The sequence below is a fragment of the Argiope bruennichi genome, chromosome 1 (assembly GCF_947563725.1).
Source record: "Argiope bruennichi chromosome 1, qqArgBrue1.1, whole genome shotgun sequence".
Lineage (NCBI taxonomy): Eukaryota > Metazoa > Arthropoda > Arachnida > Araneae > Araneidae > Argiope > Argiope bruennichi.
The window spans coordinates 95,130,492-95,153,226 of record NC_079151.1 but is presented as its reverse complement, the minus strand read 5'-3'; the positions used below and the strand labels follow the sequence as shown (position 1 = coordinate 95,153,226).

The 22,735-nt window shown below is 28.2% G+C and overlaps 1 protein-coding gene across 1 annotated transcript in view; it reads right to left on the bottom strand.

Annotated features, from left to right (window-relative positions):
* The window catches only part of LOC129973699 (uncharacterized), a 129,679-nt gene that overhangs the window by 42,328 nt on the left and 64,616 nt on the right, over nt 1-22,735 (bottom strand). The window contains exons 7-13 of the mRNA XM_056087512.1: nt 17,353-17,637; nt 14,658-14,969; nt 12,925-13,200; nt 11,423-11,689; nt 5,202-5,477; nt 3,361-3,526; nt 1,327-1,547 (exon numbers count right to left, since the gene is read on the bottom strand). Of these exons, the coding sequence (XP_055943487.1) occupies nt 1,327-1,547; nt 3,361-3,526; nt 5,202-5,477; nt 11,423-11,689; nt 12,925-13,200; nt 14,658-14,969; nt 17,353-17,637 (1,803 nt within the window). The remainder of the gene's footprint in view (nt 1-1,326; nt 1,548-3,360; nt 3,527-5,201; nt 5,478-11,422; nt 11,690-12,924; nt 13,201-14,657; nt 14,970-17,352; nt 17,638-22,735) is intronic.

Here is a 22,735-nt window from a genome sequence, read left to right as displayed (position 1 = left end):
TCCCAAGATTGTAAATACTTTTGGAGAGGCAAAAACTCCTCCGAAAAATGATTCCTCTGTAATAAGATGACATTGAAAAAAGTTTACGAAGACATGTTATTTTCTAAAATTATTTTTTCAAATAAAATATTTGAATTTAATATTGAACTTAAATCAAGAGAAACTAACTGAATTTTCATTCATCATATCATTCCGAAGAGAAATCCATACCTTTCCATTCGAAATATTGTTGTGAATTGGAATTAAGCGAGGATAGAACCTGGGACCTTGTGGTTCGCAGTTCAATAACATGACCACGATACAAAAGCAATTGCTCGGGTAGCGTAGCTGTTAAATGGCTTATAAGCTATTCACTACAATGTCCAGTAATAATTATGTACGAATAATTCCCCGTAAGTCGATGGATTATGCAATATCATCGATGATTGATACTCCATGCAAATGAATTCCTTAGTCCTTAAGTAAATCTTATTAGAATACCGAAATACATTATTACATTATCGTATACGAAGAATAGATGAAATAATGTAAACGTGAAAAATTCGAACTCAAGATTTTGACCACATCTCCACATTTCAAACCTCCTCGAATTTGAAAAACACATTTAAAAAATGTCCGTCTGTCCGTCTCTCTGTTTGTCTGTAACAAATATAACTCAAATACGCTTTGAGCAAAATGGATGAAATTTGATATGCAATCTTAACACCAAATTTATAGATTTCTATAAAATTTTGAGTAAAATCTGTTCAGAGGAAGTCTGTCTATCTGTCTATTCGAATATAAGTGAACACGATAAAAACGCAATGAAGAGGGCTAGATAGAAAAACTTCTTCCACATATTTAACATCTATAGTGTAGACATCTATCGAATTTTGAGCCAAATTCATAGAGAGGTTGTATTTCTGTCGGTCTGTACTTTCAGAAACACACGTACACGATAACATAAGATTGCAATGACTTAAATATAACAAATTTGGTATGTAATTTTGTTCCTTTAAGTGTAATTTAACATCAAATTTTTGTCTCAACCCGGTGGGAAGAAAGCGTCTAAAACCCAAATTCGATTTTTTCATACTTTTATCCCATAATGAATTAATCCCAAAAACTCTTTCCAAGGATCACATGATAGATTCAGTAAAAATTCGTAATACAAGCCAAAAGGTTAATATTTCGTAATTACTATATGCCATTGCCATGTAAGGCTCTGACTGGGATAACATCTTTAATAGATAGTATGCGAGAAAAATCTGGAGAGACCACTTCCACTAGTTTCAGTAGCAAAGTTTCCTGAAGTAAATTTCAATAGCTACAAGTTTATTTCCTCACCTGAAAGGCATATCTTTTCAAAGTAAGCTGTCTCCTGAGCGGGTGATATAGTATTGTCCGCAGCACTTGAATAGGCATCTAACCAGAAACAGAATTGCTGATACTTCGAATATTCGATTATGAATCCCTTGCAACGTTCTCCAAGCCTTTGGCAATGAGCTTGGCATTCTGTTACCACTCCAATTGGATTTCGTGTCACCAGTCTTTCTTTTCTTCCAAATCTAGAATTAAGTGAAAAATTAGTAATGAATGAAATAAAAAGTTTAATTCGATTGTATGAATCTAATTAGGGATTGTATGAACCTAATATTTGTAAATTTAAGAAAACACACAAATTTATCCAAATTGAAGAAGAGGTATTTAGAATACTATTTAGTAGAATAGCAAGTATACTTTGTATACATATTTTCTCTTGAATTTGCAGTTTCGGTTTCGGAATTTTTTAAAAAAAGTAATTTATTCTGAATTATTAATCTTATCGTAGTTGATGGGAAAAATAACACAATAAAATTGAAAATATTTGAAAGTATTTTTCTATATCTAAAATGAATGAATGAAACGCATTTTCATTAAACAACGATTTTATACTAATTTTAAAAAACTAAATAGTGCTAATAATAATATTTAATAAAAATATTTTTCTTATCATCAAAAATTTTAGACAGAAAAAAAAAAGTTTTCTGACGAAGATCTTTTGCAATTAAAACTTTCAATGAATAATTCTGATGAGAACTTTCATAGCGAAACCTGGATGGATCTACAAACATAAAATTAAAAGAATTGAAGGCATTGAAACTACAGTTGATAAACAAGTAGCAACAAATGTATGATGGCATTTGTGTTTATGCAGTTTTACCCCTAAATGATCTTGCTCATGAATATTATGAATATCGAATTATCGCCTTTCAAACATATAAACTGAAATTAAATCATTCAAAGGTGATAGATACAAAAGAACCCAAATAATACACAAACATTTAAAGTATTCTATGGATGTTTAACTGAATCAGAAAGAATTTTTTTTTAGAAATAGAAACTGTCATCTGATTAGATAACGAAAGAAAACCAAACAGTTAAAGGGTTAATAAGTTTTCAATTTTTTAAGGAAAGTAATTGCTGGTAGTTTTCCAACAATAAGTAACTTTTTTGCACAGCAATTCTCCGCAATGATCAAAATATGGACTATTTTTCTTTCCTTTTTAATAGAAAACTGCATTCTAAGGATAATATGTTTTGAAAATGGGTTCCACTTTGGATAAATCTGATTGGCTTAGGTTAGAAATTTCAGAATTTTCATTAAATATTGTGTTAATAACAATTCTTTGTCAGCCATTACATCTATGTTTCAAGTTCATTCACTACTCCTGTTACAAACTTTGAATTAAAAAGAGATTTTACATATTTTAATGGCCTTAGAAATATTTGGAAAGATGTATTGTTATATTAATGAATACAAAAACTTTTGCCGTTTTTCAAATGCGATATTTTAATTCATTCGAAAAATTTCAAACCTCCTAAAACTGCAATAATCATTTACATTTTTTTTTATTTGAGACCATTGACTGACTGAAGGAATTAATCATTCGGAAATTTTGAGCTTAAAAATAAATTCGATTTTTGTATTTTACTTTATCATTTGAAGTGTTAAAAATATAAATATTTTGCAATTTTTATTTAAAAAAAACTATAATTAACTTCTGTCAAAATGTCTGGCTCAATATTTAAATGGTCGCAGCTGTTTTGCCATTAAATTCCAAAAAAAAAAAATCCATTTAAAAAGGTATCAATGATTAATTCAGTGAGTCATCATTGCCATCTAGAACTTTGACTTTTAATCCTAAATTTTTCTGACTGCCTAAATTTTTTAAACAGCATATTCATCGATCTAAAATATAAATAAATACAAGCATTTATAAAAAATAATTTCAAAAATATTAAATATAAACTGTTAAATTATCCATTATTTATAATATAATTTTAGTACAAAGAATCATTTTTCTTATTATTATCTATATGAGGATCAAAATTCCGTACCTTAAATTGTAGTTGACAACTTTTTCGTAAGTAAATTGGTCAAACGTACAACGATTTGAAACAGGGGGAGGTGGTGGAGGTGGTCGCGCCGTGGGTGGTGAGTGGGATGATGCTACTGGAGGTGACGTCACTGTGGAACCAGGGGGAGGCGTCGGGAGAGTTGTACCTGCAAACAATAATTTTTACTTCAGTTGAAAATTAAGAGTGAATAAACAGGTGTTGGTGTATCAAACAATATCGCTGCTATTCTCTTATTCAAGAACCTTTATCCCTTGTGACAGAATGTTTTAGGAAGGAAATAGCAATTTTTACTTCTTTTTCAAATTTTAACAATTACATTCATTTAGAAAAATTAAGCAAATGTTTGCAGAGGTGATTATCTTTTAAAAATGTTTAGAGAAATGAATATATATTTAAATGAAATTATTCGAATATTTAACGTGTCAGTAGACTGATTTGTTAATCAGCATTATCAAGAAATTTCAGTTAGCTGTTATTGTAATTGTCATGTTTTTTAATTTATAAAATCAGAACATATTTATTGCTTTGTTTGAATATAATTTAAGTAAAAAAAATGGAAATGTTTCAGAAGACAATAATAACTGTTTTAAACGTCCGCGTATAGCACTATTAATAAATATTAGTAAGCAAATTTTGGTAATTAATATTTTAAAAATGTGTATTCGGAGTATTGATTCAATGAATTGATTTACGAGGATTTTAAAATAGCATTTATCGCTTTCTTTTCAGTTAGCATTCGCGTAAATCACATTTTTATAGAAATCTAAACTTCAGAAGTGCTGAAACCAAGTGAAAGATGAATATAGAAATAAATTTGCTTGAAAAATAGGGAACCCATACCGCAAACATTTATATTGAATTTAATTCTTAAAGAAATTTTCATTAATTTATGAGATTTAAATATAATTGATTTCGATATTATTAAAAATGAAATCTGATTTCTTCTGGCATTTGAAATTTAAGGCAAATTCCAACAATGTGCTAAGTGCTTTATAAATAAGTTATATATAAAAGATTGATTATTGTCCCTCATGGAAAAATGCTTCAAATGACGGAAATAATTAGATTTAAGGATGCTTTTGTTAATAAATATATTTTTCAGAAAATTACGAAATCAAACTTTTTATACAGTCTTCCAGTCCTATTATTCATATATTATGTTTAGTAAATTATTCTTGGCACTGAAACATTTTGAGCTAAAATAAATATTAATCAGCATAGATCAGTGTTTTATAACTGTTTTAGTTATAAAGCACTGAAAATATCTGATTTTTGACGAATTTTGCGCCTAAATCCTCGGAATTAAGGAATCGTTTGTAAATTTAAATTATGCACCGTAGTTTTACGTTTTTCAAACTTTTCCTTAAAATAAATTTGTATACGATCCCTATTCAGGATATAAAGTTATTATTCCATCAGTTTCAATTATAAAACATTGGAGTTTTCTTTATCATATATTTTAGAATATAGACAATTTTTATTATATATGATTGAAACCCATATAAAAAGTTAGAATTCATAATTTTTTCAAAAATGCAATTTTTTTTTTTATCAAACATCATAAAATATAATTCTTTCTGTCAGTTAAAGCATATTTCTGATTGGAACTAGATGTCTATCCTCGTAGGTTTAGAGATTAGCTTTTGGGCCATTATAAGAACGGATACCCTCTTTGCCAATTTTTTATGGTGTTTTAAGTATATGGCAAAACTATGTTCTAAATGTACAAGAAATCAATACAATTTTCTTTTATAGAATTTAAAAGATTCCTTAACATATTAAGTTATAGATTTAGATTTAAAATTATGAAATTCACAAACCAGGGATCTGTCCTCTACATTCTACTTCCTCATACAAAGATCTTGATCTGTATCGTATGGCTTTGGTTTGTCCTGTTTGTCTATTCTCGGGACTCAGTAGACACAAGTCGTTGATACCTCCTTGTTCCAAATAACTGTACGACCGACAGTTGAAATCTTGTTCTTTCATGCATAACTGACGACACAGTTCAAAGCTACTGATAGCAGGGATGGCTTTACTGATATACACCATAAACATGTCTCGTTCAGGAATGGTATATGGACAAGTAGAAGTGCCTGAAAAATAATTATTTTTACCAGTAATTAAATATAGCATATTATCTTTTTCAAAGTTCGATTCTGAAAATTTTTTCAAATGTTCTTCATCGTTGCGCAATCTGCAAGAATTTTGGGGAAAATAATCTAGATATTAATATATCCTCGATTATTAAAGCAACGGTAAGTGTCTTTTCTTCTGTGGTGATAGAGATGTAACCTTATTATGACTCTTTACTAAAGCGGATTCAAAGTTACCCATTTGTTCTTTGAAAGTACAGATAAAGTCTAAATATTATCATCCTCGATTACTAAAGCAGATTCAAAGTTACCCATTTGTCTTTGATAGTACAGATAAGGTCTAAATATTATCATCCTCGATTACTAAAGCAGATTCAAAGTTACCCATTTGTTCTTTGATAGTACAGATAAAGTCTAAATATTATCATCCTCGATTACTAAAGCAGATTCATAGTTACTCATTTCTTCTCTAGAGGTACAGTTGAAATTGAAAAATTATGATCCTTAATTACTAAAGCAAAGTGAGGATTAATTATTTTATTCTCGGACGGTACATATACATTCTTAATAGATCACACTAGATCGGTGAAACCAGAATAGCTTTGATTAGATTGAAGATTAACTTTTTATTCTTAACCTTAAATAACCTTCATCTGGTCGTCTGTGATTGCTAAAGCAGAATGGAGATTAGTTATTACTCCTTGGACAGTAGAGACAGACAATCGAGACAGTATCAATGCTATAACAGTAATATGATTATTGTCGATCAATAGAGTAGTGTGAAATTAGGCAGCATGGTAAAATTGCTGAACCAATAGATAGTTTCCATACTGAGACATATGCTGTAACCACAGTTCATTTGGTTTCACTTACCAAGGGAAACTAATATGCTGTTTTTCTAATCTCCTGACAGTTAAACACTAGTCTAATCTGGAGACCAGAAACGTTGTTGAGAATATTGGCTGTATTTAATTTCAGTTAAATCGCTTAGACGTAATTTCATGTCCATGATTCTATTTAATTGTGGGTACTAAAACTGCGTTTTTTAGTTATCATATATATGTTATGTATATTATATACAAGAATTTTCCTAGTGCAGACTAGTTCCATGACATCACAGCGCTGTTAAAGCGCAATTGTAACAATTCATCGCTTTTCTAACTTTTGAAGTATCTCAAATTTACTTTTTATCGTCTTTTAAACTACACAGATATTAAATAGAATACTTGTTTTTAGCTTTCAACAATAGGAAAAAATTCCTTAGATAAAATTTTTAAGGGGACTCGGTACCCTGAGAATTTCGGAAAATGAACGAATATATCGATTTTCTAATTTTATTTTAATGAACACTGAACCTTTGACTTATTAATCTGAAATTTCAAAACAATTGGACCAGTATGTAATAAGATATGGAGTTATTTCGTCTCACACAATATCAGGTGCCACGTCCACTTCCAGTGTTTTGTATCAAATATATTCCCTGTGCAAGTAGTCTAGCCGCTTAATTTTTACCATGAAATAAAAGGCAAGAAAATTGTTTGATACTGTAGAGATTAAATCTTTGTTTATAATTTTACCGCTTTCGTTTTTCTTTTTGATTGAATTTCTCATTGGTTATTATAATCATCTTCAAAATTACTAATTTCATTTGAATATCTGTCAAATGGTTTAGAATTTTTGTTGTGTTTTAATAGATATTTAATAAACATAACTGCAGGTTATTTCCTAAATATTTTGACGAAAAAAATTTTACTGATAAAAAAAAGTGAAAATATTCTAATTTTTTCTAATAATCCCTATATATAATAATGATTATTAATAAATATGATAATAATATATATTAATAAAATTGTTATCTTAGGACTTACAAATGCCACATTATTTCTGTAAGAAAAAGTCAGTTTGATATGAGCTGTTTTTATGACAATTTTTTTTTTAACACTTTAAAGCTGTTTATCTCAGTTTGTTTTTTTCCAAAATTCTATTTATTACAAAATGTTAAAAGTATTACAAAATCTAATAAAATAATGCAAGCTTAATATAATTAGGATGGATTTGTTAATATTTTTGATTAGAATTTTTTCTAAAAATATTCAAAATGAAAAAATTTCATATTTTCCAAAATATTTCACAAAATTTTTATCAACTTTTTTTTTTTCAGAAACTAATATAGATATCGAAAATCCGATTCCACATTCTGTTAAGTACATTGTGGGATAAAAAATTTAGCCTTTGAAAAAATTTGGGGGAAGATGCCGAAAATTGTGCAAGGAGAATCATTTTTAAAAAAGGGTTAATATTTTTTTAAATTTAAAATATTTAAATTTGTAACTTTTGAAACTAAAAAACATTTTTGAAATTTAAGTTCCTTCACAGTTTACATCTGTTTATCATAAAATTTTGGAAACTGTTGAAATGGTCAGAAGATAAGAACAGATATATTTATGGGCACTCCAAATAAAGCACTGATCTTCTTTTTCAAATACTTCTCTTCTTCTGCATTAAATAATTTCTCTCCGTCGTAATTTTTAAAAAAAGTTAATTAATATATAATATCTCTTTAAATACCTTACAGCATTCAAACAAACCTGATGAAAAATAATATGTATTCTTGGTTTACACTTTATTTTATCAAAAAATTTGTTTAATATAATTGCTAGATACAGGAGGGATTTATAATTTCATTTCGATTTGATTTCAAAGAATAGGATGAATGGCTGACATTAGATTAATATTTTTGAAAAGTTTCCAGTGTATAGAATTTCTAGAAATTACACTTCATATTTGTCTTATAAATAACGTCATCTTATGTCTCAGTTAGTTAAACTACTCATAATCTTGCAGTTAAAAAAATATTTGAGCTGAAGTGTCTCCTCTCTCTGTCTAGACATGGAATAAATTCGTATTGTTTCTTAAGACTTGCATTTTTATTTAAATATTTAAAAGAAATTATTTAAGTTCTTAACAAAATTCTTCAATAGTTTTAAAATAAAAGATATTAAGACTTTCGAATTGTATTTATTATAATCGATATGGATGTTGACAATTGCAGTTTCATCACTATTTCTCCAAAAATTACAACTAAAAATTTCTAAATAAAATTATTAGATTGACAAATGAATTAGAAATTTCAGGACCGCTTTAATACTGATTGCCTTTTCTTTATTCCGTAATCCTACGAAATTGTAAAATATCTTAAATTTGTTTTTAATTTATCTTATAATGGAAAAACCATCAGATAGTTAAAAATTAATGAAAAGTGCATTTATTATTTAAATTTATTTGATTTCATTTGAATTATTGATAAGAAATATATTTATTTTACGTAATTAAATGTGTTTACTCAAATTCGGTGCCTGTTCCTTTCATGTACCTCAGTTAAGTAAAAATAATGAATCTGAAAACAATTTTGAAGTATTTTCTCAAAAATTATTTATTTATAGGTTTATTAAAAATTTATGGGAAATATATTAATTATTTAAGATTGATTTTAATTTTATTTTACGATATAAATTTATGATGCATTAAGTAAGCAATAAACGGATGTAGGTGGGTTGTCGTGGGGTAGACAATGCAATAAATGGCTGCAATATATCATTTTTATAATTTGTTCATTTTTGTCTATATAAGAGAATAGCAAAAAAAAAAATCAATTTGAAAAATTATTTTAAAATTTCTGAATTTTTATTTTTTATTTTAAAAGTCAATAGGCTCTAAATCACACTCATCGTTGTTCAACAAGCAACTTCACACAACTCAATTTTCCAAATTTTAGTATAATATGAAAAAAAAAATCGCAACCAGTAATGAATATTTCTAATTTTTTTTCACATCTCCTGTGATGATAAGACTGCTTGTTCATGCTAAATACGATATATCATTATTTTGAGAATAAATTGTGCTATCAAAACGTTTATTATAAAAAAAGTACCGAAATATAAGGCTTGAAATATAAGGTAAAAAAATAAATTACACTGTTAGTGCAAATCTTGAAATTATTCTGAATTAAATTAATCAAATAAATTATATTAATGCGCCATTGAATAGATAATAAATCTTTTTTATCTGTATTCAAAATTTTATTATATAAAGATTCTCATTCTGGTTTGCAAGAAAATGAATTAAATTTTTTCACGCTTTTAAGAAGGATTTTTCTGAAAACCAATTATTAGTGAAAAATATTGTATATTTTATACTTATTATTGGGATTTTTTGTTGTTGTTGTTTACAGTAATAGAAACATTTCATTAATCATATTCATAGACAAGCAGATAGTCGTAATCCAAAGATATGTTTTCTAAACTTAGGCTTTCTATTTACATTTTTTTTTGTATATATCTGTTTCAACTGACTGTAAAAGTTGTGTGTGCGTGCGTGAATTGACGTTCTACAGACCAAATCGTTTGACCTAATGTAAGCGAATTTTATATAAACATACTTTATAAGGTGTAAATGAAAATTTCAGAAAAATTTTTATTTTAATTTTAACATTAAAAATTTAGCGATATTTTTACATACTTTCACAAACCTCACGAAAATATTATTACAAAAAATATGATTTTTACGACTTTTTTACAAAATTCCAAAAATTACCTTTATAGGAAAGCAATTCCTTTATCATGAAATGTTTTTTTTCACTTTTTTTTTCAAAAACATTTTTTGCGTAATTTTTAACAATAAATCTAGTTATGGAAAGGTAATTCAAAGCATTTTCGTTGTTTCATCAAGTATTTAACCACGTGATATTCCTTATTGGTAAAAGCTAAAGAAGAACGATATTCTATTTTTTTTATCTTTTCAATTCCTTTGCAGAATAAGAAAGTGAAGTTCCCTTATTTGCGAAAGGCAACGTGCAATTGAAAATTAGATAACCTAGCCAATTACGTTTTATTGGCAATATTACGTCATGGAACTTTATTCCATTAGGAATAAATGTACAATCAATAGAATACATTTACTTAATATATAAAACAAGTGAAATACTATTAAATTAATACGGTTACTATTGTACGATTACTCTGATGACAAAAATAATTTTTGAAGGGAATCATGAACATCAAATTTGCATAATCATAAATATAACTCCACCTTGCTTACGAAATCAGATTCACTGAATGTTTAAATCGAGATCCAGCGGTTCGAAGACGTTAAATGCATAGAACGGTGGTGGAGCCCTCTTCATAGATCTTAACTGAAATTTCAACCAAATTCTGGTTTTCACAACACCAAACGACTCTACACTGAGGGTCCTAAAAGTGGTCGAATTTCGAATATTTTACTTTGAATCAAAAAATATATAACTCGTTAAAATAATAAATTAAAGAAAAGCACCATTTCATACGACTTAGAGCAGCGACTTCAACAATAATTCAAAATCAACCAACCATCTGACAAAAACATTCGACACTTTTCTATTTCTTTCTGATAATATATTTACCATAAAATTCAGGCTTTTAATATCACAAAACAGCTGTCATTTAAAGTAATGTAAAATGATTATTAATCATAAATATTATAGTCAGACAAGAAAGGTAAAGCACTATTAGATCTCAGGAGAGGTCTCAACGACATTTTGAACCACAGGATCTGCACCATTTGAGGATTTATTATACCTTTAAGAATTCTAAAATATCAAAATTTTCGTAGCCCTTTCAAAAGAATACAGCAACATCCTCAATTCCGCAAGCACATCCTAATGAAGTTTTAAAGTCATTTGTACAAGAAAATTAATATCAATAAAACAAAACCAACATTCTAGGTGAATCAAATGGTTATCAGAGACTGTGGTTTGTAAGAAAATGAACTGAATATGATTTATAAACAGTGATATTCCGTAATATAAACTGAGCTCGATTTGAAAAATATTGAGTTTGAAACAAAACTTATTTACTACATCTTTCACGAGTTTATCGCGTAATCTTGGATAATCGAGCAATCCAACTCACCGACATTGCATTGATTTTCCAAATAATCCACTCCTCCCGCATAAGTGAGTTGAGTGTGCGGAAAACTTTGCTCCTCCGAGAACAGCCTGCATTCTTGATTGAATCTGTAATAGTTAGCAGACCTGCAAACGAATCTCTTTTCTTCCAGGCACCTGCGTTCGCAGTTTGTCCGGGACACCAATCGGATGACATCTCTTGGTTGCACACCTCTCAGCTCTTTGTCGACGTATCTGTCGAACATCCACTGCTTGGAACAACCCAGGTAAACTATAGATGGAAAATAAATATTTTTAGGATCTAGTTTTATTGTAAGAACTTGATTAAAGCGATTGTATCATATTCATATGTATTTATAGTAACTGTCAAAATCTAATAACTATTCTCTCAGTCTCATGCATTGATTTATTCCGATCTTTTTTTATTTCATTATGAAACTTCTTGACTTCTTAAGAGGAAATAAATGATCGACAGTATCCACTAAATCTTATCTTTAAAAGCAATCTCAAATTTGTACAATCTTTTATAGTACATTCTCTTTATATAAAAACTTCGATAGAATACTCCAGCCTCATTCATTTTATTGATATGGGCAATTTTTATTTCATTTGCTCTTCATGTTTAGACATGCATGAATGGTTATTCATACTTCCCTTCTCAATCCTTTTATTTGACATGATTCCCAGTCTCAATAATTGGACCGATTTCGCCAATTTATTTCGTTATTTTAAGTGCATTGTCAATGAAACACAATGTTTTATGTTTATAGTACAATTTTAAATATAGTTCTACTTGATTTGATAATATGTAGTTCATCAACATCGATTAACATTATTAATTTATGATGGACAAACAGATGGTTTTCGAAGGAGGTTAGCTTTGAATTTTCTTATACTATGTTATTTGCAATTTAATAAATAATTTTTGCTTTTATTCATTCTTATACAATCTTAATTGTATTATATTTTGCAATGTTTTATTATAAATTTAACTTATACAGTTTTTCATTTTCATTATATTCGGATAGAACGGTATTGCTAGAAATAAAAATGACAGTGCATACTTTTTCAAAAATATTACAGTTACATAATATGAAAACACCCATACATTCTTTATAATTCAATTTTGTTGAAAGATTTATTGAAATCATATTAATAAGCTCTTAACAAAGACATTAAGTGACTATCGACAATTAGTTACAGTAACTTTAGTGTTATTTTATCCTAAATGACACTTTAAAAAATTGAACTTTCGAATCATATCTGTTAATCCTAAACGTGAAAACAAAAGGATATTTTATATACCATCACGACTTAATAATGATGCATTTCTTCTTATTGCTCTTACATATGTTATCAATTTTTTAACTAATATTTATTATACAAACTACATTGCCAGACTAGATTTAATATAATGTTGGGATTAAACCAACTATTTATTTGGATGATTTCTCATATATATTCATAAGAAATAATAAAGTTTGGTTATTAAAATTTCACACTTACAAGGCAGGCATATTCCTTCAAAGAACGCTTTGTTATCTGCTGGAACGAGCTCTTTTGGTTTTGTCGTTGATGTTTCTGATCCACTGTAGCATTCTTGCTTGACATAATCCAAGGTAAAAGCACGACACTCATAATTGAGTTCACACATTTTTCGGCATTCGTTGATAATACCCGGTATGTCTGGATTTCCTCGGTACAGAACATTTATGCTTCCTAAGTGCTGGTAGCCAGTGGTCTTTTCCAACATCATAATCTCACCGTGGCTACACTGCCGGGCTGAAAAAGCGGGAATCAAATCAAGTATTGCGCAGTCAATCATGAAAAACTCTTTTGTAGTATTTAATCAGTTATTAGATACCTAATTTTTTCAATTGAATATATTTTAAATATTAAAAGTGTGGATAAATTTTTAAGGTTTTATTGAAAAGTATTCAAGTAACTTTACACTTCCTGGTAAAATATGGAACATGTATCTACTTGAATCAATATTGAGCAACTCAAGGAATTGTGATCTTCTTAGAACTTACCCGCGGTTTGGATATATTTAGATTTTAATTGTTGTTATTTTTCAATTTTTGGATCTACCTTTACTATTGTGTTCAAGTTTTGTACTCAACTTTAGCTTTTAATTCCAAGTTTACTTAACATGTATATGCATCAAAATATATATAAAAATCGTTATATCTCACCATATAGAATTAACATTGATCATATCATTATTTATATTTATCTTGGTTTATAATTTGGGATATCAAAATAGGCAACATTTTATTTATTGATCATAATATTAAAGCCAATGTTGAGAGGGAGTTATCAAATATTTTAAATGCTTCATCGTAGATTTACTGAAATCCAATGTTTTCTTTGTCAATTTACATCAATATACATCATTTTTCTTTTGATAAAGATTATTTTTCTTTCAAAGTAGATGATAGTATATTTTGAAGCATAAAAATGTCGAGCGTTTAAGTGAAACTTTGAATTTTACTGTGAAATCAATGATGCTCTTCAAAGCATCATGAATTTTACTGTGAAATCAATGATTTCATTGCTCTTGACCATTTACCATGAATGAATTACGAAGTTTTCTTACGTTTTAATAAATCATTAATTAACATATTCATTGTACATATTAAATCATATAATTTTCTTATTGATTCTGTGAGACAGCCGAGATAATTAGTGTTTCTTGAAATTCAAAATTCTCAAATTATGACCTTGCTGTCTTAAGGTTTCTTTTTAGCTAAAAAAAAATGAAAAGTGTCATTAGATTTAACATTGTTACGAAGCACTTCCTTTTTTTTTTTTTTTTTCTTTTCGCTTTGTACTCTTTTTAAAACTTTCAAAATCCCATTATTTCAAAACGGACATCAGTAGAACAAAATGCTCTACAATATTTCCACAATATCTTTACAGTCATGTATGGCATTCAGAGTACCGAATAAGATACTGATCTGCGAACCACAAGGTCCCATGTTCTATCCTCTCTCATCACAATCCGCTACATTGGTGACCCGGACGTGATAAGTGGGATTTGTTGGATTAAGTTTCCTCATCATTGAAATGAGGTTGGATGCATAAGTGGGTGTTTCAGTTGCATTTACAATAGAATCGTCTCGTAAAAGATCAGACGGTAAACGTAATGTAGTTCCGTATTGTGGAGATATCGTTCACTTTGTGCTAAATGGAGAGGTTGTTTAATCGCATATCATTTAGAGCATCATAAAACTCACTAGGTGGTGGCACATCTGTTGTTGGAGTTGTAGGCGCTTCTGTTGGTGGCGTCACAGCAGGACATTTCCTTTCATTGTAAACTAGTCCTGGCCTTCCTTGAACAGCTCCATTCCCGCCACTGGCCCTGTCATCGCCACTGAGGAAACACTGCCCGTTGCTGGAGTAGTAAGCATACGATCTGCAATTGAAACTGCGGAATTGTGTACAGAACTGCTCGCATACTTCATTTGATGTTATTCCCACCATTTGTATGTGGTCGGTATAAGTAGGGTAAGAGTCAGTTGTTTCTTCATAAGGGCAAGACTGAAGAACTGCAAGGAAAGAAAAAGATTTTCTGTATTAACTGCATTCATTAATGCCTTATCATTTAGAATGTTAAAGATACTTAATACATTTAGAATGTTAAATACAAAGATACTTAATACATTTAGAATGTTAAATACAAACAAATACAAAGATATTTAATGCATTTAGAATGTTAAATACAAACAAATACAAAGATACTTAATACATTTAGAATGTTAAATACAAACAAATACAAAGATATTTAATGCATTTAGAATGTTAAATACAAACAAATACAAAGATACTTAATGCATTTAGAATGTTAAATACAAACAAATACAAAGATACTTAATGCATTTAGAATGTTAAATTCAAACAAATACAAAGATACTTAATACATTTAGAATGTTAAATACAAAGATACATTTAGAATGTTAACTAGGATACTTAGATCTTCATGAACGCCTTATGTTTATGGCATCAAAGCTTTCAAAACTAATTCCATGTGCAATAGCTTCATTCTAAATCTATTATGTGGGTCACTGGTTTAAATATCTACGATTTAACATCTAAAATCAAATATATCATGAAACACAGAATAGCATTTATTGACGATCACGAAAAACACACGCGAACACAAGATGTCCACAGTTATATAACTAATTAAATATTACAAAATCTGCATGACTAAGCAGAAAAAAAAATTGAATCAAAGTTCTAGAAAAACTGCGCATGCCCCGGCTTTCATTGCAACCACAGTTTCTGAAGGGAAAAGGCATTCATAAGACGGAACACGCTATTTAATATTTAAACAATAAATTTTGTTTTTTAAATAAATAATTATTTTATGAAAATTAAATGATAATTCTTGATTTTTCTGTAAATAAAATCTTTACTGATGCGAATTATTTGATGTTCGTAAAAAATTTCGTAAGAAATAAATCGACTTACAACTAACTGCAGACATATAAATTAAAGTTTAACTACAATGTATATATGAATATGTAGCCAAATAAAATTGAAGCTATGAATTAGAGAATGACAATGCTATTTTTATCAATGGAAACCATTACAGTTTTTACTGTTGATTAAAAAGAAGAAACCTCGAATGTTTCAATAAAAGTTTAAGAAAAATAATGGAGAAAAATTAAGTTTCCCATTTAGATAGAGAAAATAAACTGATTTCTTAGCTTTTACTTCGATTAATCAATTGGAAAGAAACATTTTTTCTTTAATTTTACTTCCCATGTTTGATGGTTAATTAGACAGGGCAAATGATTTCTCAACAAAATGTCCTTTAAGGAAGCACTTCTCAATGTTATTTGTTAATTATATCCTTATAAATATTTTCATTGATTATCTTTCAATTGTTAAATGATTTCATAATTAAAAGCTGGTGCCCATGAAAATTTTTAATAAAATTACCATACACACTAGATTTATAATTATTATACAGAATATTTCTTTTCTTTATTCTCCCTGATAATTTCTTTAGGAAAAGATAAAATAATTTTATAATGTTCTATAAATTTATCAATATCTTCGAAAAAATTCTCATTTATTGTGTTTACTTGATTTTAGTATACTTACTTCCTCATCTGATACTTTTTAATTAAAATAATAGTAATTTATGCAAAACTTCATATGCGCACACCAAATTATTATAAATGGCATGTAAAATTACTGGTTTAATTCTAGAATGCATGACTTTTTATTTTTTTACATAAAAATACATGTGTTTTGAAAAGTTGCATATAATTTAGGAAAATTATTTTTAAAAGAAATTTTAATAATTTCCTTTCTTGAAATTTTTTTTAAAATTAAAATGAATCAAATAGCCTTATTATGAATTAAAAAAAATCACAATGACAATAACAAATTCTACAATAAAAATAAAACTCCTTTTTCACCAATATATTTTATAGCGCAAAAATAATATTTTGATAGTATTTTTAATAGTGGAATTATTCATCCATCTTTTTAGTTTCTCAAGTCTCCAATTTAAATTTAATCCTAATACTTCTATTGCGATATATGAATCTTTTCTACAAATGTTTATCAAAAAAGATTTAAGAAAGAATTTCCAAACACTCATTGTTGTCTTTTGGAACAGTTAAATGAAGCTTATAAATGGAAATAAAAATGTGTAGCCAAATGATTACACAATGCATTGTAGGGTTAAACAAATAACAGTTTTACTCTATGCTACATTAGCTTTCGAATACGAAATAAAATTAATCGCATAAAATAGAAATAAATCGAATTCGAAGTTGAAATGGAAATTCCGCCATTATGCCAAAATATTTATGTATTTATTTATATAAAAGGAAGTGAAAAGTAATGTATTTTATCGTTGCTTTTACAAGAAGAATATTGTCTCTAATATTTCTCAAAGTATCTTCCACTTACCTGGAAGGCATTGATTCTCCAGATAATTGACTTTCACGTTGTTGGTTCTTCTGTAGAAAGATGGTAAGGTTCTACGATCCTCTCTGCTGAGTTTACATTCTGTTGTGTCGTCATTATAAAGTGCTGATCTACAGATAAAACTCCTTTCTTCGAGGCACAACTCTTCGCAATCACGACGACTCTGCACAAAAGGCACTGTCCTGTCGTACAATTGTGCCTCCAGTTCGTGTCCCAAAACGCGCTCGAAGGCCCACGCTTTATCCTTGCAAGCTGTTGCCACGGGACCTTAAAGAAAAATTATAATATAATTACAGTTAAAGATAAAAGAGATGTTATCATTACTAATGGCAACATCTTCGTTATGAAGAACATTTTAGAGGCCTTATCTAGTAAATTATATAAGGCATTATATTATCTATAATTTATAGTGAAATTCCTGTTTAATAACTTCCTTTCTTTGCAACAATATTCATGTGAGATAATAATGTGGGTTCCTTGAGTCAAAATAATTTAACTTACCAACAATTTTTACAGTCACGAGTCATAGATTTAAATGTATGAAGTATGTTTATACAAATCAAAACTGCATAGCACCAGACAACTCTAAAGCTAAATTTCAATGCAGTTGTCCACCTTTTATAATTTGTGCAGTTAAGGATTGAACTTTCTGAAAATTACACCATATCCCGAGCATGAAACTTCATAGAGTCTCGAGATTTTTCACTTCTTAAACCGATATTGGCGCCATATCTGGTAGCCAGTTCGCCAAAAATATCTTCAAGTTATGGAAATTCTCCCATATCTAGAGAGCTCAGCCTTATCAAATCTCGAGATTTCGTACTTCTGAAAGTGGCATTGGCGCCATATCCAGTCGTCAATTCGCCAAAAATGTTGTGAAGTCTAGAAAAAAAATGTCACCAAGGCAAAATCGCCATAACACTATAGAATATTATGATTAGTTTATTCCAAAGAGGAAATAAAAAATTTTAAATCTAATAATCTTTTTCATAAATTTAATATTTTTTCCACCTACACTAATAAAGGTCTTTTTTATTATGCTAATTGAATATCAGTTTGATAATTCAGTTGCTTCAATTTGTCAATTTGAAAGTTAAATTTAATAAAATGTGGTTTTGTTGACTGTGTGGAAGATTTATTCTCTCTGCAATAAAAACAGACGCAATTATTTTAAGAATAAAATCGGAAAGACATTACTGTTCTTTTTATATAGTGTGAATAGCATATTTTATGAATAATTATTATTTTCGATTAAATTATATCAAGGAGACTGTGGATTCTAATAAATGTTTTGCAAATTATTTTTCTAAAAAGTTGAAATTTGGACTTTGATTGTATTTCAATGTGAATATTATTTTTATCATTAATTTAGATATATCCTTTTAACTAAAAATCTTATTTTAGAATTTTTAGTTGTTGATTATCTTTTATTTTTTGATGTTTCACTTAATTTTTCATTATTGTCGTTCAAAAATGTCTTGTGAACAAATCTGGATATTATTTTGTTATATTTCTTTTTAAAAAATTTTTAATTTTTCTAGGAAATATTTTGCCACTTTTGATGAATATTTTCATTAAAATTCCGTAATTCCTAAAATTAAACAAATTTTTGAAAGAAATCAAAGAATTGATTCACACATTCATTTCAGTGTAAGACATTAATCATTAATTTTATGCAATTTACTAAAAAATTCAAGCTATGTTGCGCTTCAGAAATTTTATGAGTTCTTAGAAAAAATATTTTGAGGAAAGAAAATTTAACCCTTTTGAGCCCATTAACCCCTTAACTGTTTCATTTTCTTTACTATCTAATAAAATGACACCTTCTATTTTGGAAATATTTTCTTTTTTTGATTCAAATGGAAATCCTTTGAATACTTGACTTATCTATGTATTCGAAGTAATTTTATTATTGAATTATAATCGTTATGAATGGTTTATTTTTTGCTTACAACTATCAAAATTCAATAAATTGACGTATGGCACTCTGGCACTCGGGCAAAACAGTTAAGCGGTTAACAAGTTATTTAATAAGTTGTACTAGTTATTAATACTAGAACTACTTGTGCTAGTGATAATGCTAGTTGTACTGGTTATTTAGTCAGTTTCGTGTTGTTCCTATGCGCATGATAATTCACAAAAATTATTAATTTAATTGCTGTCCCTGATTCACTGATTTATAAAACGCACGTCCATTTGAAAGACAAAACAGCTACAGATGATCAAGAATCTATCTATATTCTTTTTATTCAATAATCTAATAATAAATTAAGTAATGTAAAAATAATTTCTATTAGCTATACTAATTTGTTTTTAATTTTTGAATAATAGTCTTAGTTTAGAAATCTAGTTAGACGCCTGAATAGTAGTTATAGTTCATCTAGATACATAAACGCATTTTGTAAGTTATTAAAATCGTACTTAAATACAAAGTGCCATAAAATAACTTTTCCTGTTTGAAGATATATTCAGTGAAAACTAATAAACGGAACGAAACCAAATTTCCTATATATGTAGACTGTGAAAAACACTAAAAATATAATTTCCACAAAAAAGAGGAATGTAGTAGAAGTCAAAGATGCATTATCTTTTTATAAAGAAGAGCATCGCATTGAAATGTGCACAAGAGGCCCTGAATTTGAATAATATAAAACTACAAGGTAGTCAAAATTAAAACACCCCTACTCTGAGCTCTCTATACAGCGATCTGCTCAGTGTAAAAACTCCGAAATTGTTGAACATACAATTCAAGACATGGGAAGATTGATTACTCGAAAACAAATTAGTTCCAGAAACACCGATAGATAACGCTGTACAACAGAAAAACATGCCAGAAAGGTACAAATAATCACGAAAAAACTACACAAGTGGTATAGAATTTTTCCATACTAATTTCTGTTGCTGATATGAAAAAAAAGAAGATAAAAAAGTAAAGAAACTGGAACTGTCATTGTGACTGCAATTTTTTGTGCAACTGTAAGCACAAAAATTTGCATAAACCCTTGGTTTGCTGATAACTGTTCTAGGCATAAAAGGGATAAAGCTGGGAAAATGTCATTCTTATCAGCGATGGATTTGCGCTTTGCTTGTGAAGTTGTTTTATGAAAACAAAGGGAATGCTGCAGCTGCACTTCGAGAATTTCGTCGACTTGTGAATTTACGCAAAGGACCAGCAGGTACAAAAACATGCTGAAAAATTTTTCCGTACCCCAAATGCAACAGAAACAATGTCTCGATTCAATTATCTTTCTGGAAGATGAAGCTTCTCCACACATTGAACTCTGTGTACAGCAGTCGGCAACATTTATTAACGATAGAGTAATTAGTAACGATAAAGTAATAGGCAACATTTAACGATAGAGTAATTACTAACGATTAGTAGTTAGGTTGAAGGTAACGTGCGTTACCGGCAGCCTAACCATCTCGTTCTAAACATCTTAATCCCTGCGATTTTTGGCTTTGAGGATTTTTAAAAATATCTTGTTTATCGAGAACTTCTGATAACTTTGGCAGATTTGAAAGACAGTATCCCTTTGCATGTGAGAAGCATCTCAATCGACCAATTATATCCACAATTGAACAAGGTGTCTACAGAATGCAGACTTGAATCGATAAAGTCCTTGTGATTGAATGTTTAATACGGTCGAATAAAATGTGTTATAAATGTGTATTTTGTGTCTTTTCAGCATATTTTTTCCTTGTTGCACAGCGCCATCTGTCGTTTTTTCTTGAACTATTTTTTTCGCGTAAATCCGCCTCTCCATGTCTTGAATAGTATGTTTAATTTTTGAGCCTTTACACTAAGCAGTTCGCTGTATAGAGAGCTCAGAGTAGGGAATGCTTCAATTTTGATCGTCTTGTATTTCTGTATTAAGATTGTAACAATAATAAAATGTTGCATAATATATTCTTCATTTATTCATTGTTATTTTTTTCCGTCACGACAGTGCGAAACTTTTCCTATCAGCAGTCATTATTAAATAATTTTATGAAATTCGTTTCCCATGTCATCCCAGTCTACATATGAAATTTCGTTTCATTTCATTCATTACTTTTGGCAGCAAGGGCCACCAAATAGAAGAAGTATTTTATGACCATCCTTCATGTTCATAAGTATTTACATAAAAGTTAAATATTTGTAAATTTATATTAGTTTAGGAACTATCTAGTTATAATTCCAGTAATAATTTTAGCACATTAGATTGTAGAAAAATTTGTATTGATTTAATAAGATTTATTAACATCAAAATATAAAAAACTAATTCTTCCAGTCAATATTAATATAATTAAAAAATGTCCTAATGTCTTACATAAAGTTAATAAGCTATAAATTGCGACAGCAAAATAATTCCAATAAAAATAATAAAAGTCTAATTAAAAACACATGTAAATATACATTTATATATATATATATATATATATATATATATATATATATATATATATATATATATATATATATATATATATATATATATATATATATATATATATATATATAAGAAAACTTAATAAAGTAAAGCACAATATATAATTATAATAATTTTATATTTTTACTGCCAAAGAAATTATGCCATTCGAAAAAGCATTTGACTGGAAAGAATGGCTTTCTTAATTTTCATTTCTATTGAGAAAACATTAAACAAGCGATGTTTAATTTTTATATGAGTTTCATTTTTTAATTATTCTTAAGTCTGCTTCTTCTTTATTCTAGTTCTATGTTTAAAACTAATTACACATATATATGAATTTGAGAATTAAAGCAATTATGTAATATTTTCAATAGGTACGAAACAAATCAAGCATCACTTATTATGTTAGTTTTGCCCAAGACAATTGCTACAAATTTAATTCAGAACGGCTTATTTAATGTTTTTTTATTAAGTGAACGTCATAATTATACACTTAGTATCAAAATCTCAAGTATCAAATTTCAATACAAGCAAATGATAAATAAATTTATTTATTCTGCTTCATATATAAAATGATTAATATTGGAGGATAGAACACGAAGTTTATTTAATTATTGGCAAGCAAAATAAATGGAAATTTTTTTTATGAAAAAGTATTTTCATTTGAGCATAATTAAAAATGTTTCAATTTCATTCTGAAAAATAAATTTTTAGAAATCGTTGTGCTCCTTATTTGTAAATTTTCTTCATTTCGATTTTCTGGTACTGAAGCATAATTTTATTATTTTTTTATGAATGAATTGCCCGAAAGAACATTTGGAAATATAAAAGTGATGTTATCTTTAATAACTGGATTTATTTTCAGATGGCGTTTAATGAAGAATTTAAATTGCTTCATAAAATTTTAAAAAAGGATTGACTTATTCTAAAAACAGTTAATAAAATGTCGATAA